At 41.4% G+C, this 17,060-nt stretch overlaps 2 protein-coding genes across 2 annotated transcripts; one reads left to right on the top strand and one right to left on the bottom strand.

Annotated features, from left to right (window-relative positions):
• The first annotated feature begins 253 nt into the window (after window positions 1-253).
• On the top strand, window positions 254-6,923 carry LOC139656105 (fibronectin type III and SPRY domain-containing protein 2). The gene is made up of 12 exons (XM_071533605.1): window positions 254-535; window positions 717-812; window positions 1,069-1,302; window positions 1,798-1,820; window positions 2,102-2,223; window positions 3,191-3,355; window positions 3,468-3,602; window positions 3,836-3,989; window positions 4,822-4,955; window positions 5,047-5,179; window positions 5,645-5,821; window positions 6,603-6,923. Exons 1-12 carry the CDS (start codon window positions 254-256, stop codon window positions 6,850-6,852), a joined length of 1,905 nt encoding a protein of 634 aa, XP_071389706.1. The 3' UTR covers window positions 6,853-6,923.
• A 195-nt stretch (window positions 6,924-7,118) lies between these two features.
• Window positions 7,119-16,124, bottom strand: LOC139656107 (KH homology domain-containing protein 4-like). Its single transcript, XM_071533606.1, has 14 exons — window positions 15,987-16,124; window positions 14,916-15,219; window positions 14,688-14,807; window positions 14,368-14,444; window positions 14,115-14,167; window positions 13,152-13,357; window positions 12,139-12,347; window positions 10,820-10,880; window positions 10,465-10,522; window positions 10,004-10,239; window positions 9,695-9,799; window positions 8,625-8,707; window positions 8,418-8,536; window positions 7,119-7,963 (listed from the first exon to the last, which is right to left on the bottom strand). Exons 1-14 carry the CDS (start codon window positions 16,013-16,015, stop codon window positions 7,833-7,835), a joined length of 1,791 nt encoding a protein of 596 aa, XP_071389707.1. The 5' UTR covers window positions 16,016-16,124; the 3' UTR covers window positions 7,119-7,832.
• Between the last annotated feature and the right edge of the window lie 936 nt (window positions 16,125-17,060).

Here is a 17,060-nt window from a genome sequence, read left to right as displayed (position 1 = left end):
GCTTGTATGGTGCAAGATTTTCTCAACATGAGCCAACACAATATTATCATCTAAAATCATTCTACTTGATCTATGAATGTGAGATACAAGCAGAAAGGGCTGAATTGGTCTGATATTAGATCAGATTGTATTGTATTAGATTGCATTGTATTAGATTAGATGTATGTATGTAACCTTGTGTCCTGACTGAAATGTAAACCTTGACTTTGTCCTCCCACAGTCCCTCTTAAGGTGTCTCCTTCCCCTTCCTGTTATGGACCTGTATGACATCAGAGGAGGCAGACTGGATGTGATTACAGAGGAAGCCCTCAGTGGTGACGAACACCAGGAGCTCAACAGAGGGTTCACCAGCATGGAGCCCTTCGCCTCGGTGTCAGACAGAGGAGGGAAGGCGACCCGGGACGTTTCCACCTTCCAGCGCTTCTCTGTCGACACCAATGAGTCCCTTCACTTTGAGCCTTGTGAAGATGAAGCCCCGTCCCCTACTGGAGCTGAAGATGGGCATGATGATGTGTTTGAGGAGCAAGAAACTGAGGTGGGGAGACTGACAAACTGACCTTTTATTGAAAAAAAAAGTTTCCAGTTACCTCTGAACATGTTTTGCAGTGGCCTTTTCTGTGAAACTGGTTTGAATTAAAGGGGTACGGCTTAAGTCGAGTACAAACTGACTGGATCTTCATTGTTTTTGTGTGTGTGTGACTCTCAACTGCTTTCAGAGTGAGATTTTCAAGACCAGGAATAAGCTGCAAGAGAAGGTTGCTCAGATGGAGAACTTTGCAGGTCATCTGGAAGAAATCTTCCTCACTGTGGAGGTAAATATCATCCTCAATAACGATCTTTCAGTTTGTACCAGAGACGGTTTGGTGGCTGGAAAGTCCATGTGTGTCCCTCCCTCCCGAGGGCCTGAGCTCAACAACCGCCACATCCTAATTTCATGCTTTGCCTCCCTTGATCTGTCTTCTTCTCTTCATTTCCTTGCATCTGAATAATCAATTAAACGCAAAACAAATCTGTTAATATAAATCAATCTCTTACTACAGCTTTGTGAACATGTAAATGTCTGTGCAGGAGAATTTTGGCCGTCAGGAGCAGCACTTGGAGCAGCACTATAACGACGTCCTGCAGACGTTGTCTCAGCGGTATGACGAGCGGGCGGCCGGGCTGGAGGAGGAGAAGAAGGGCAAGCTGGAGGCTCTGTACAATCAGCTGCTGGGCTGTGGCCAGCGGCTGGACGCCTCCAAGGAGCTCATCGAGGCGGCCCAGGAGATCTACCGCAGCCAGGACAAGAGGCTGTTCCTAAAGGTCTGTCGGCTTTTTGACTTGTGTTTGTTCCAGCTCTGCAACAGTTTCCTTCACCAAGTCCAGTCATAAGAACGTGCAGATTACAGTTGGATTCATGATTCATGATCATCATGTAAACAAAGTAGAAGAGTCAGCCAGCACATGTTTTTTGTTGTCATGATAGTAATGTAGAATAAAGCACTGATTCGATTATCAATATGAAATATTCAGAGTTGGGGACTTGAGTCACATGACTTGGATTCACCTTGGACTTGACCTAGACTTTTAATTGCTGAAGACTCAGATTGAAAGTGATGAGATTTGTTCCACCAGACAACTGAATTTAAATTCTGTTTTCTGAATTAGTATGGAATGATTGAATTTATTGAAGTTGAAACTGATCATAGAAATCAATCTCATGCTGCTTTACTATGTTTTTATCCTATTAAAACCATATTGCATTGAAAAATAGACTACTGTGTTGTTGAATTGCTCTGTTCTGAACTTTATTGACAGGCAGTCATGCCCACCATTAAGAGGTAATTATGTGTGATGCTGTTCAGAGAGAATGTCTGATGTGGCATGACACTGCAGTGACAGCGACACTAGTGATATTTCAAAAGACTAATTGCTTATGAAGTGATGCTCACTTATTCAAGAGAATACTAATTTTTGCACGTAGTTTCAGAATGACATTGTGCTAGTGGATTATTTTTGACTAATCCATCTGATGCCAGTGACAGTGAATGGCATGACACAAGCTGCCTTACCTTTATGTTAAAACTTTAGCATTCAATGCTCAATGCTCTTCTTTCACCAGAATCGAGGAGTTTGCCAAAGAGGAGATTGACCTCAGACTGTCTACACCTCTTGAGTTTAGCACACCCCTTGCTGACCTATCAGATGTCAAAACCATGATGGACTCCATCAACGTTGTTCCAGGTCTGATGTTCACCCATGTTACATACCAATCAATAGACTGTGTAGTTACAGTTACTGTCTCTCTGTACATACTGTAAATAACGGGCAATTTCTTGTCCCACACAGCTGTCTGAGACAGTTTGACTCTTGAATGAATGAATCAGCCAAATGCTCTTTCTCTCTCAAGCATGATGAGAATAGCTGATTCATTTCCTTGAAGGCATTGTGCAGTTGGACACTCCAGACTCCATATGTGCGTAATTACAATTTGGAGAAGTCTGTGGCGTAATGGTTGCCTAGAGACCAATAACTAGCAATTTACTGCCTTTGTGTATTTAATTATAGGATGATCTCCAATTTGTCAATAATCCAGTGATGCTCTTAATGGGAAAACATGCATACAGCACTGTTACCACCCATTTTCTGAATGAGAGAATCTTGCTATGATGCCTATCCATGATTCACTTTCATATTTGAATCACTCTGGTCAACTGTCCTGTATGTGTGTGTGTGTGTGTGTGTGTGTGTTTCCCAGTTGTTGAGCTTAAAGTCTTAAGCGATTTGGGCAAAATAATAAATGTAGTGTTATATATTATCATTACTGAATATCATAAAGTGTTAAAGGTGCCTTTCAGGTGGTATTTGTTGCATAACATGTAATTGTAATACATACATTATGATTGAACATATTTGATTTGTTTAACTGTCTTTTATTTGATTCATAATGTTTGATTTATAATGTTTAGCAAGTCAAGACAACAATGGAATTTCATGGAATTTAATTAAATTCAATTCTGTTTCCAGGAACTCCAGGAATTGAATTGGAATTACCCATGCATTCTCAATTCAATTCATGAATGACCCCAATCCTGGTCAAAGCGTATTGGTTTTTTTTGTAAAATTGCTACTGTACTATCATTGCAATGCAACTGATGTTATATTGTTGTAACAGGATTGGAATTATAATGTTTTTCCAATGTGATTCCAGCCCCATCCGCCCCAGTAATCAACCCCCAGATGGCCAACTCTGCCACACAGACGTCTCTGCGTGTGTGCTGGAGCCTGTTCTCAGATGATACAGTGGAGTATTATGAGCTGTACTACAGACCGGTACTGGAGGACACACCAGCAGACAGCACCTGTGGACCAGACGGTACAGGACAGAAATATTGCAGTTTCACATTGCCTACTGAACTGAATTATCACATTGTTTACTGTTGAAATCGTATCGTATATTAAATCTGTGGTTGCTGTCCCCTTTTCAGTAACCAAGGTAAAAGTGAAGGAGACCCACTGCACTGTGACAGATTTGCTGCCTAACGCTCAGTATGAGCTGTGGGTGACGGCTACCAACACCACAGGCATCAGCCCAGCCAGCGAGAAGGCCCTATACATGACAGGTAATAAATGCCCTGGTCCTGCCATGACACAAGCAGTCATTAAAGTCCCGACAGTCGAAAATAATTGTTCTAATGCCCTGGCTAGACTTCTGGTTGTCCACCAAAATTGCTTTGCAGAGTTTCAGATTTATTACTCTCAACTTTGTAGTCATTCCAGACTCACAAGACTGATGTTATGAGAATGAGGCCCAAATTGTGGATTCCTCTCTCTCTCTCTCTCTCTCTCTCTCCAGTGCCCTCACCTCCAGTGATCAAGCAGAGAGAGTGTACCAGTTGTCCAGAGGCTGCTCTGATTCGCTGGGAGTCAGGAAACCCCAACCCTGTTGACTCCTACACTGTGGAGCTCAGTGAGATGGGTACAGATGGCAGACAGAGTGGCATTACTGAGTAAGAATTGTCTTGCCCTAATACAAACACACACCTGTATCGCATTATTATCCTGGCTCAGAATGAACTTGACTGATTCTGCATGGGAACAAACTCAGGACTTTATTGTGCACTCCTTGACTGTTTTAACATTTGCATGATAGATGTTTTTAAATTCTGCAAAAAGCTAAATTTAAAAAAGGCACTGTATAAATAGAAGCCCGGGTCAGAAATGGTCTGTTGGATCTGCAGAGCTTCATACTAGATGCAGTATCACATGATATTTGTCTTTACCGTGCTGCCCTTTAATAAGGCTTTTGCTTCAATACATCCATAAACATGCCTCTGTTAGTGCTTGCCTGGAATTTTTGAGGTCCCATGGTTGTAGAGCTGCTGATTCAAGACACAGTCTGTCCTAGAAAATCTATTCTTAGCTTCGCCTCCTGCAGCACTGTTAGCCTCAGCTAGAATATTGTCCCAGCGTTTGGGGTCATTTTCATTTTTCATCTGGTCACTTCAGAGAGTGAATTGAAAGAAAGTCAAACCATTTATTACAATGCTCTATTTATTTCCATATAATTACAACAGAAATCAAACCTTCTAAACTGTGTGAATGAGATAGGTGCATACAGTTGGATGCCTTCTTTGTTCTTGCATTCACTCCTTGCCCATCCCACAAAGTGCAATATGAACTTAGTATTTCAGAGCTTGCGAGAAAAGATGTTTGGAGACTTTTCTCTGTGGTACCAGTGTGGAAAATAATGACATTAAACCAAACGTTGTCATTCTTAGGCACCTAATACATTGAAAAGGAAGCGATATCTATCTTCTGTCCCACTGGTTAATCCCCCAGGTCCATAGTAGCTGTGCCCACCTGTCAATGTCTGATCCAGCTGCAGACAGGAAGGCGCTACCTCATCTCTGTCAGAGCAGTCAACATCGGAGGGCCCAGTGACAGAAGTGAGGCGTTTACTGTCTCCACAACAGGTGAGGAGCAGCGTGCGTCAGCCTGCTCACTGTGCTTGCAGCATATTCATGTGATGAATAACACTGTGTACATTTATGTTCATCTGTGCAGGTACATTCTTCCATCTTCTAGAGGATACTGCCCATCCCTGCCTGTCCATGTCTGAAGATGGCTTCACCATGTTTTATGGAGATGAGGAGCTGCCACTAAGTGCTATGGCATTTGACGATAACACCTTTGCCAGGTTGAGTATTGCATAGCTACTAATGTGACAACCAATTAGAACTGAAATGATTAGTCTATCGACAGAAAATTCATCGATTCATTTATAATTCTGATAAACGATTAATTGTTTTAGTCATTCATCAAGTCAAAATACTAAAGATTTGCTAGTTACAGCTTCACAAATGCTAAGATTTGCTCGCTTTTTTCATATCATTATATAATGAATACTTGTTTTTATTTGGCTTCTACCCAGAAAAGTAACTTCATTATTTTTGACATTTTATAGACTAAATGATTAATTGGGAAAATAACTGCTAGATTAATCGATAATGAAAATAATTATTAGTAGTTATTAGCCCTACAACAAATATGCACATAGTAACTGGAAGTGTCCTGATGACTGTTGAATGTATATACTCAAGATATCCCTTCATGCGTTTAGTGTAGATATGTGAAATTAACCTGTGTGTGTGTGTGTGTGTAGATGTGTAGCTGTTCTGGGGGATCTGATTCCAGTGCGTGGCAGACATTACTGGGAGGTAGAGGTGGATGATGGGACGGAGTTCAGGATTGGAGTTGCATATGAGGACACCCAGAGGAACTCGTACCTGGGGGCCAACAACACTTCATGGTGTATGAGACACATCCTCACTCCATCCAGGTACCAGTACATCTTTATCAAAAATACAACTTTATTAATGATCTGTAGCCTTGGTCTGCTGCTCTATGGTTTGCACAAAGGATATATTAGTTATTCCCATTCATTACATACTGGCTGGACAGGAGAGACTGGCTATTAGTTTCACAGGACTGGACAGACCAAGTAGAAGTTTTTCAGCTCATGTGATACCAGAATTAGTGTGCTGATCCTCTCAGAGGGACGACCACACACTTCATGGAAAGTGGGCCAAGACAGTATTTTTAGTCACTAAACAAATTCCTTTCCTAAGCAAAAAATGTTGTGCCTAAGCCTATTGAAGGTAGACTTTATTCATGCAAAAGGCCCAGAGTAGAATAAATATTACTTTATAGCAGTTGCTATAGCAACTCTTCTTGGAACAAAGCAGGAGGACAGTTGAATCGCCAATTTAGCGGATCATTCACCAAGGCATATCACACAAGCCACCAATGCGCTTTACATTGTGGGTGTCTTAATGTCATCCTGCTGTGTGTGGCGCTGCCTACGCACAACTTCACAATACACACTTCTCATTCCTTAATCCGCAGCCACAGGACTTCCCGTTGTTGGCTGACAATTCAGCATCGACATCACTAATGGCTTAGCAAGTTGGAACATTATTCTGACAGCATGAAGAGTCATGATTTAAATTACAGCAAATTTCTTTTATCAGGATTCACATGAGATGTCACCTCACTCCTAAGCGGCAGAACACTTATAACTTCCCAGGTAAGCTGTTATGACTTTGCCCTTTTTTCCTTAGACACAAGTATGAGTTTCTGCACAATGGCTGGAGCCCCGACCTGAGGATCACGGTGAACCCGGTGCGCATAGGAGTGGCACTCGACTATGAGAAGGGGGCTCTGTCCTTCTTTAATGTCGACCTAGAACAACACCTCCACACCTTCCACTGTCACTTCCAAAATTACGTCCACCCCTGCTTTGCCCTGGACAACCCCGGAGCTCTCACTGTGCACAATGGCATAGAGGCTCCCGAGTACACATTTATCTGACATCAATTACCAATGTCTGTTCTTTTGAGTCTCATACATGAAATAAAATCCATGGCTTGTAGTAAGTGGAATATAGGATGTCTGTTTGAATACCTTTGGAATTGTTTTCTAAATGACTGGACACCAACAGGAGCATGGACAGGATTTATCCCTACATAATATGCATCTCTGCCTTTATAACAAAAAAGGAAATCTTGTCATTATGAAAATCCACTGACCTGTCTCAGCTGTATTAAATGTGTGAGACCCAAAGACAAGGGTTTTTCCATTTTTTTTATTACAGTATTCCATGGGAACAGGCATACACCATTTTCCAAGATAAGAAAAAGTTCCACTGAATTTTACAATATGTATATATTTATATCATCAGCAACTGGTGCAGAGCAAGTGATGAAAAACCCAAAAAGATTTGGCTCATTTATGGACAAAATATGCTTTGAGAATTGAAATAAAATGGTCTTAATAAAAAGGTGTCATTTATAATTACTATACAATTGCATTTGTGTCTTAAAGGAAAAATCCACCCTAAAACACTAACACTGTTTAAATAACAGCCACTGGCGATGTGCCTTGCAATTCTGGGCCTATTCTGTGGTTTGGTGGTTTATTTTATTCTCTTTTCTTTGATAGCAGAACATTTTTCTGCAGTCCAAGACATCAGTGGTAAACGTCAGGTTTTGGTGTCAGTCCCTCAGAATCAAAGAGCAAGGGCTTCTTTCTAGATTCACCATTTTGCACCAATGTTCAACAATCACACAGGGAGAAATCCATCGTAGAAGAGGAAGAGATTTCCAACTTCTTCACCGACAGCAGCTTCAATAGACCAGAATGCAATGCAGCCACAAGACATGTTGTGTTTTGAGTGAGGGGCGTGGACTTTTTCCTTTAAGGGGTTTTTCGAGAGTTGTGTTGATGTACGTAGAAGAGCTAGGCTTTGGGCTGTGGGTATCCTGGACAGTGGGGAGGGGGTGTGGTAGGGGTTATGAGTTAGCTGTCTTACTGCTGTGTGTCCTCTCCTCCTCTTCGTCGGAGGAATCTCCTCCGTAGGGCACTAGCCCTGACGCATCCTCAACCACTTTAGACTTCTTCTCACACACCTCCTCTTGAACACCTGTGAGGGCACAAAAAATGGAGAGACAGGAAAGAAGAGAGAAAGGGGGGAGACATAAGAGAGAGGTGGGAGACAAAGAGAGAGAGTGGGGGAGACAAAGCGAGAAAGAGCAAAAACAAAGAAGAAACCCATTGAGGAGCCCCATGTTAGCGGTGGTTTTGAGTTCGTTTGATCCACAGCCAGAGGGGGGATATCAAATGAAACCGCAGCAGAGCACACATCCATAACAGGCAGGTCCGGGGACACATGTTGAGAGAGAAAACAAGGGAAAGACAAAGAACATATACAAGAAGAGCGTGTTAGTGGTTTCTACCAGCCGAGGGATTCACACAGGTCTCCACTGCTCTCCCATTCCTCCATGGGGGGAGAAGCCATTTCATACTACCGACAACTCCACTGATAAAATGTCTGCCTACTCGGGTCTGAGAATGGTAGGAGAGTGAGAGATGCATACCCATCGGTGCAGAGTTGCTGGGCAGACTGGCTGGATGCTCTGTCGTCGTCTCCCTCGGCCTTTTGCGTGCAGCAGGGGTGGGGGCCACGACAGGACGTGGTGGTGGAGGCATCAGTATCCTAAAGAGAGAGGAGCGTTAAGTAACATCTGCATCACATAAGATTCATGAAGTGTAACACCCAAGGGAAATGAGATCTATCCACAAACCTTTCTGCTCCTTTCTCTACAACACTGGAGGCAGGAAGTGGAGACTCTTGATTAGCAGAGTCTTCTGAGGAGCTGCTGGTAGGCTAAAAAGAAAAGCACACACTTTTAGGACTGTTCAAAACTTATCAACCTATACAGAGAAAAGTTTGATGCATAAATTAGGAAAGTTAGATAATTCCAGCCATTTGACATGAACCCCATTTTTCAACATACTGATTCTGACCAAAACCTCTTTTATTTTTAAAGATACATTTTTGGGGCATTTTCCCCAAAGTCAAGACAGACAGGAAAGACTGTGAGAGAGAGGGAGGGATGACAAAGGTCCTGGACCGGATTGAAGCCCAGGACATTGTGCTTACATGGCACGTGCCTTAGACCACCGAGTCACCAGGACGCCCAAACAAAACCTCTTCAAGTACTACACTATAGAGCTACATACACCTTGCAGCTCTCCAATGCAGTCCTATTGGGCCAGTGGACACCCAAAAATAAGTACATACATACATCAATAAAAATAAACAGCAAAAGCACCCAAAGCATGTCCTTTTCAACATACTGACACTCACTCTGAAAATTAAATATAGACATGTCTCATTACAGTTTATCCATGACCTGACAACTATCACCATTTATTTTGCACCACTTTACAGAGCGGAGGCACACAAGAAATGGTGAGTTAGTGAGTGTAGACGGAGTCTTACGGGTTGGAGCGAGTTGGAGCCAAAGCTGTGGCGTATGTAGACAGGCAGCCCACAGCCAGCTGGCAAAGGGTAAACAAGGAAGTGCTAAAGCAATGGTCAAGGCAGCATTTAAACTGTACCAGCAAAACATGGCTTTAGATAATTTTCATTTACATCTATTTACAGACACTTCTCATTATAGAGCAAGCAAGCAATGTGTTGAAAAAGACATGCTTTGGGAGCTGTCCATTGGCCCGAAAGCACTGTATTGGAGAGTTGTGTGTGCAGGCAGAATCTATCAGTATGGGGCAAAAATAGGGTCCAGGTTAAAAATGGCCAGAATTATCCTTTGATAGTGTGTACAATACTTAAATGCAACTCTCAGCTCACCTGTTTTTCCTCAGCCCCCTCCTGGAAATGACGCTTGGGACTTCCTGACTCAGGGGGGCTGGTTGAGGATCCTTCAGGCTCCACTGTGTCACTCCTTCCAGGATCCTTGGGCAGAACAGAAACACACACACACACACTGACGCTGCGGCAGGATTGTTAACAGATAAAAACGGCCTTGACAGATCTCCTGTGGCCTGACAATGTTATACTATGTATTATTGCGTCCACAATGAGCTCAAGACCTTGTTGACATTAACTTTTATGACGCATGTGATGTCATATGCGAGTGTGTGCGCACAATACACATACCTGGACAAGATAGGGATGTGGTTTCCTAGGACACACAGGATACTGAACCATTGCCTGAGAAGATGGAGGGGTTGTCGACAGGTTAGAATGACTTGGGGGACCATTTGCATTACTCCAATAACCACCGGCTCCTGGGTACGCTGAATAGCCGCCAGCATACCCATTTGCTGGGTAGTTATACCAGGACCCCTGGCTAGAGTAATTGATATTAGGTGGAAATCCATGTGCTGCGTATGCTGAAATGAAAGTATAGAACATGGAGTTAATAGCACGTATCACATGGATCAATAACACAGGGTTTTTGAAAACTCTGACCTATTCCAACCTATTGTTGGGTCACTAAAGACGTCAGGAGAGGGTTAATTACCACAAGAAGAATACATTAAATCAGCTAGTATCTGATATTAGGTCACCCTATTGGAATTTGCCTGTTTAGTTACAAGGTGTAAAGGAAAACTCACGTTGGGTGGAGCCGGTGGCCGTGTAGATCGACACCATGCGGCCGTGTTCAGCTCTCACCTGGAAAACCGGGGACAAACAAAATGTGAGACGCTAAAGAAGAGAACATTCCAAGGCATGGTTGATTTATATTAGTTTAACAGCAGAGTTGCAGTAAGCATTGTGGGTAGGTGCAGAGCACTCAAAACCTATCTCTGGAGATCAGGTGGTTCACGCTACCACTTTTACTTTAGGAGGTGGGTATCAGTGAAAACTATATGCTTTAATAGTTTCACCTTCTTATACCTCCCATCAGACTCTCATACAGTTCCGACACACTCCACCGCTTTATTTGTTGTGAGAAAATTAGAAACTTACAGTTTCCAGCAGACTCTCAGTGAGTTTCTTTGCCGACTCCAATCCAGCTGCATTTGGATGGCTATAACACACAAGGGACCATTGTTAACTAGGATGAACCAGAATCAGGAAAAGAGTAGCAGTTATCAAGAAAGACAATGGTTTTAGCCTAATTATGAAAGTATATGTAGAGCTCTAAAGTGCGGCCACTGAAATTGAAATTGTGCAACCTGGAAATTAAATTTGGGAGCACTCAACTCCTCTCCCGTTTGGTTCTGGCCAAAAAACAACGTGATTTTATTTACCTTAAGGCTGTTCTTTTTTTATTGGCTAAAATTAAATCCCCTTCCTCAGGCTTCCTCTTACAAGAAACACTATTTTCCACAAGTGCTGGCTGTCCAGATTATAACTGACTCCTATCTAGCCAGACCCTTATGAAAGCAAAAGTGAAACTTGTGTTTCTATGCTCCAAACCTCATGTATGTGTTAATAGTGTGTGCTAGAAATTAACGTGCCACTTTTTTGTGTATAATTGCCCAACACTCAGATATACAGTGAACATGATTGCAATACCACTCAAGGACAGCATTACTGCACTGGCCAGTTTGTTTTGACTCGAAAGCGGGGATTTTCTATGACTAAGCGGAGATGTGACTTTTAGAGAGTATGGAAGCCATGTCAACTACTGATGTTAAATGTGCTGTGTATTATTATCATTATGATGCTAATGTTTGCCAATCTATGTAAATAATTAGTGTTGGTATGCGTTTCTATGTTCCATATCTAGATGGAGAGTATATACACATAGCATGAAACTGTAATGATTTTAAAGCATTGGCTATTTTTCCAATTCCAATAATAAATATGTATGTATGTATGTATGCATGTATGTATGCATGTATGTACACACACATATATATATACATATATATATATATACTGTATACACACACACACACACACATACATATACACACACACACTTTGTGTCTAGAGGGAGAACAAGTTTGTAAGCAGACACAGTAACCCAAGGCTGTTCTCTGTAGACAAGGGTTGTTCTCTCTGCTGATTAATCTTGGAGGTGGGTATCGGAGAAGGCCGCATGGTCTTGACTTGCCTCACCTTCTTTACCTCCAATACTATCTTACTGACACTGCGTGTATATTTATATATAAAAAATAAACTGGTGTTCCTTACATTTCTTTGGGGTGTGCCTACATTTTTGTTGGTGCTCCTACGTTTTGGAGGTTAGGAGCACTAATGCTACCAAGTAAAAAAGTCCATTTAGAGCCCTTATATGGTACTTGATCTTGTATTTAGCATTTAGGATTCAACATTACCTGATGTAGACATAAAGAGGCTCGAAGGACTCTCTTTTTGATGCTTGTTCAATGTAGCCAGAATTCTTTCCCCTGAGGAAGACCCGCGCCCCCGTCTCCGTCTGGATGTGACCCAGGTACGAACCCCCTGGACCCTCCACCTTTTCATTCACATTGAATGAGGGCAGCGCCTGGTCCAGACCCACAAAAATCTTTGTGTGCACAAAACTCTGAGGACATGAAAAATGCAAGTTATTAATATGACTTGTGAGATTAAGTTGCCATTCAATGACATCTAAAACAACTTTGTGTCTAGAAGGAGAACAGGTTTGTAAGCAGACGCAGTAACCCAAGGCTTTTCTCTGTAGACAAGGGTTGTTCTCTCTGCTGATTGATCTTGGAGGTGGGTATCGGAGAAGGCCGCATGGTCTTGACTTGCCTCACCTTCTTTACCTCCATTAGTTGAACCCCATCTTATTGACACCAACCAATTTTAAGTACAAGAGAGTTGGGCTGCATCATTAATTGTATACAATGACCCAGATTTTACTGTGCATGTTTAATCATCATTTAATGTGGCAATGTTATGGATGTCTTATTTAATTTCATTGAGAACGGCTCCAGTATCAAATCAATTGCTCCTATTTGCTGTACTTAACACAAGCAGTTGCATTTACATTCATTGGCTCTTCACAATGACCGCTATAACAAATCACAACCACTGAGCACACAGGATGCAGCTTATTTGTCTCTGTCACATGTTTAGCATGACTGAAGCATGCACAAAAGGAAGCCAAGTCAGCTGCCAGCTCACTTCACACGGAAGAGAGAAGTAGACCAGTGCTTGAACTTGATGATTAAATGCCATTTTTAGAGGCAAATCTGTCCTCCACGTCTGAACACAGAAATGTTCTTGTAACATTGAAATTAATTGTACGTGACAACTTTGTCAAGTGTCATTCAATTTTCGTTCTGTATAACATCAGGAGTTTCACCACTTTTGTAATAGGATGATGTCGTGTCTATCTGCCTACCCCTGAATGTGGAGCTGCAGGTCGGTGTCCCTGGGTTGAAGTAGAGTTGGTGTTGGGCATTCTTGGCATTGGCGGTGGAATCACGGGCCGAGGAGGCTGAGGGTAGAGAGTGAGAGGGGGCATCATGGGGATCTGCTGTCCTCCTGATGCTGCCGACGCCCTCAGCACGTCCTCAGAGATTATCTCCTTGATCCTGATCACAGCCTCTGATGTTGAGAAGAGAAGTGCACAATGTTTGGACATCAGCCATACTCGCTCCATATTCAACCCCTGGCCCCAAAACCTCAGCAGTAGTAGGGTTGGGAATTGGAAAAACATTTCCAGTTCTGAAAGTAACAGAACTGATAACAAGAATGCTTAAATCTTCCAGCAACTTTTTTATTTTTTTATTTCTCCCACAAAGTATAGGCTCTTTAGAAATGTTCAATTTGTTTTTCAATTTATTCGACTATATTTATGCTTTTTCTGAAAGGAAAGATGTATTTGATTGAAACGTATCATTAATGCTTTAAAATAAATTCTTTGACAATAAAGTATCAGATTGCTCCATTCCTGCTATTATACTGTTCATTTAGTGAATTTTGAAGAAACAATGTTGCATTAATTTCATCCAAAAATTTACATAAGAAGCAGTATCAAGAATTAAAGTAGAGTCAAATCAATGTGTGTAAGGCTAGGCCTACATGATTATAGCTAAAATTATTATCCTGATTATTTGACTAACCCTTGCTCATTATTATTATTTTTTTTAATCCTCTAAAATACTGCTGGAATGTGCCATTTTCCTGAGTTAAAAATATATATTGTTGCAGGTATTGTACAAACATGTTGAAGCCTCTGAGGATTCACAACTGTATACCTTTATAAGATTAAATTAAACAAAAAGGCATTACTGGAACTTACGAAGTGCAAATAATTCCCAACCCTCTACAATGGATTGATAAGAAGTTAAATACTACTTACTATTGACCTGCTCCTGGTTTTTTCCCTGGACATGCAAATACAAAGGCCTTTCTCTAAAGAAAGCAAATCAGAATAAGTCATGGACAACACAGAACTTATGCAACCCCTCCAAAAATATTTTCCCATCATCATTATGACAACAAACAGTTGTTTATCACTATAATTGCAACGATTTGTAAACACTACAGTTCCTCTTCATTTTCTGAAGTACAAATGCTATGATTGGTCAACAAGATTATGACTGAATACATACCCTGCTCTTTTTCCCTTTTCTGTGTCAGTCATGTAGTGACCTTTTGTTGAGACTACTGCTCCACTAAATTGTCGGATCTGGAAAAAGGAACAGAAAAGTTGATGCCGACAAAAAAAAAAGGTTTTACTTGATAAAATGAAGGTTTATGTTGGTATTTTTTCATAGTAAAAAAGGACAAAGTCTAAACATTAGGACAATGCTTCTTCGCATTTAAGAGGGAGGTTTGGCTAAAATGTACTTTTTTTTATAATAGTTTTGCCATTTTCTCAAGCAGTGTTATTGTTCTTAATGCAACACTGCCACGACTACTTTCCATTTACCTCCTCCTGTGTTTTGCCTTTGGTAAGCAGGTCCCTGCAATTTATTGGTACATCATTTATGTCCACCTCTGTGACCACCGTCTCTTCTGTAGTTGTCAGCACGGGCACACTTGGAGGGGTCTGAAAGACAGATGCCAAATGACAAGAAACACAGTAAGCATATTGAATGAATCCATACATATGGGAAAATTAACAGCTACTCACTAAAGGTTATTGAAAGTTGAGCACCTTTGCAAGTAATGGTGGGGGAGTCAACAGCTTTCCCTTTGCCATTAACATGGCATTGATTTTGGCAGCCATGGCTGCAGCCATTTCAACTCCTCCCTGAGGTGCTGGCTTTTCCACTTCAGGTATAAAGGATGCAGCTGCTGAGTTGAGTGGCTGACTTTTAGAAACTCTGCTGTTTGAGCCCGCAGTGGCGGCTACTCCTGATAAGGAGACAGGATGAGCTGCATTTTCAACACTGCTCTGCTGCCTCACATCTACACTCTGTTTGGGCTGGGCGGGCTGATCCCATCGGCTGGTTAAGCACCTGAGAAGAAAATAAGATAAAAACATTAAGTATGCGGCATTATGATAACGACTAACATTCACTTACATAAGTTACACAGGTCTACTGCCAAACACGCGTTAACAACAAGAAAAAATGACTCGCCATAGACGAACGATATCTCATGGAAAGTTTTAAGCCAAGCCATCAAGACGGTAGCGTTTATGGCTAGCCGTCTGGTGTCGTCGTACATCACGACTGTCTGACTGGGAAAATATGATAATTAAATAATTGTACGTTGGTAAACTGTCTTATTGAAAAATTGATTTAACAGCAATTATTTGTATTTTTGCCAAGTAAACTGGCTTTACGGTTAACTGTTTATTCGAAGCTAACAATAGCCAACATTAGCTAACGTTAGTTGATACATGGCATGAGCTAAGGCTGCGCTAAAAAAGCTCAGCAAGTTGCTATAGCTACTTGATTATCTTAATATTCAAATTATTTCTTAGCTATTTAACAAGACATTTTGGAATATCATGCTTGAGTATTGTGATATGGTACATAGACGACATCCTATTCATCCTGGTTGATAAGCGCGCAAACGATAGCTCGGCAGCTAACATTTATTAGCAGGCCACTGCCACGACCATATATGCTAGTGGTGGTAAACTGAAGCTAGTAGCTTCAATACAACTTAGCTAGCTAGCTCGCTGTTCCGCTCAAAATATGCAATGTGTTGTTAGCTCGGTTACCCAAGTTAGTGGGGTTTGTCAAAACTAACTGAACCCAAATAAACGGAAACTTACGGTGTTTGTCCAGTCATTCCCGAAGACATAGCACCACTCTACTAAATCTGCAGTAAAATAAAAACTGTATCTAAAATAATTTACGTTGGACAACGTTAGCCATCTAGCTTCCCTCCAACGCCGGCAATTTCTTCTGACGACTTGTCGCAAACTCTGACTATGCGGAAGTTGAGCGCCTGTTATGTAACGAGGCAGACACTACACGCCTGTATGTAGGAATAATGTTGGACTGAGATGATAGACGATTAGTCCTTGGTCTAGTAGTTAAAACTCTCATCTGCGTCTCCTTTGATTTTTGTTCATATTAATGCCGTGTTTGCAACAGTTACGCTGCGTCCCCTGAGTTACCTTTCCTACACAGGCCAACGGATAGTCTTAATATAGAACCTCCTTGATAGGCTGGCATGGATCTATTCAAGATTAGACTTTATCAAACGTTACAACTCTCCCAAAGGTGACTAAAAAGAAATAGGTGGTTGTCCAGGCCGGCGTCTCCGTCTGCTACAGTGCAATTGTGTGTGAATTAGATGTGGTACAGTTTCCCTACTTAAAACCTGAATAAATTCCCTGCAAACTTAAAATGAATCTGGTAAAGCAAGGTAGCCTGGTTGGGAGATAAACAAGGAACCCAAGATGATAAAGAAAACTAGACAGACACAATGCAGCACAAAAACTGTTTCCAATGCATCAATACAGCATTTCATTGGTGGCTAATCATCAAGGATGACTGAAAAAAAATAGGTAGAGAGGAAGGGAAAGATAGAGGAGAGAGTTTGAATCATGGCAGGAAAGAGATTCCAAACTTATTGTTGACATTATTTTATTTTCCATTGAATAGTTTCTATTTTTTTTATTTTTTCCGTGCCTTCAGACCAAGAAGTGAATCAGAAGGAACAAACAAATCCCCTGATTGAGTGTACAATTCTGTCATAAGAGAGAAACAAAGATACCATGGTCAATACATCTTATTAACCATCATTTGCTTAGTTGTTATGGCATTTATATACTGTTTAAATAGGAAATATTCTTAATAAGCAACATTCTTTAACATATATTAGTATCCTAATCTGAAAG

The sequence above is a fragment of the Centroberyx affinis genome, unplaced genomic scaffold (genome assembly GCF_046629955.1).
Source record: "Centroberyx affinis isolate AG114_WGS23_722 - 3 ecotype Tasmania unplaced genomic scaffold, CSIRO-AGI_Caff_v1 ptg002385l_1, whole genome shotgun sequence".
NCBI classification, from domain to species: Eukaryota; Metazoa; Chordata; class Actinopteri; order Beryciformes; family Berycidae; genus Centroberyx; species Centroberyx affinis.
This window is presented reverse-complemented; position numbering and strand designations above follow the sequence as displayed.

Coding starts and splice junctions, on each gene's coding strand:
- LOC139656105 (XM_071533605.1), top strand. CDS start 254: ATGGACCTGTATGACATCAGAGGAGGCAGACTGGATGTGATTACAGAG. Junction 2,224..3,190: donor CTCCATCAACGTTGTTCCAG/GTCTGATGTTCA, acceptor ATGTGATTCCAG/CCCCATCCGCCCCAGTAATC. Junction 5,822..6,602: donor CACATCCTCACTCCATCCAG/GTACCAGTACAT, acceptor TTTTTTCCTTAG/ACACAAGTATGAGTTTCTGC.
- LOC139656107 (XM_071533606.1), bottom strand. CDS start 16,015: ATGTCTTCGGGAATGACTGGACAAACACC. Junction 14,808..14,915: donor CCCCACCATTACTTGCAAAG/GTGCTCAACTTT, acceptor TCTGTCTTTCAG/ACCCCTCCAAGTGTGCCCGT. Junction 10,240..10,464: donor GGCCACCGGCTCCACCCAAC/GTGAGTTTTCCT, acceptor CTTTCATTTCAG/CATACGCAGCACATGGATTT.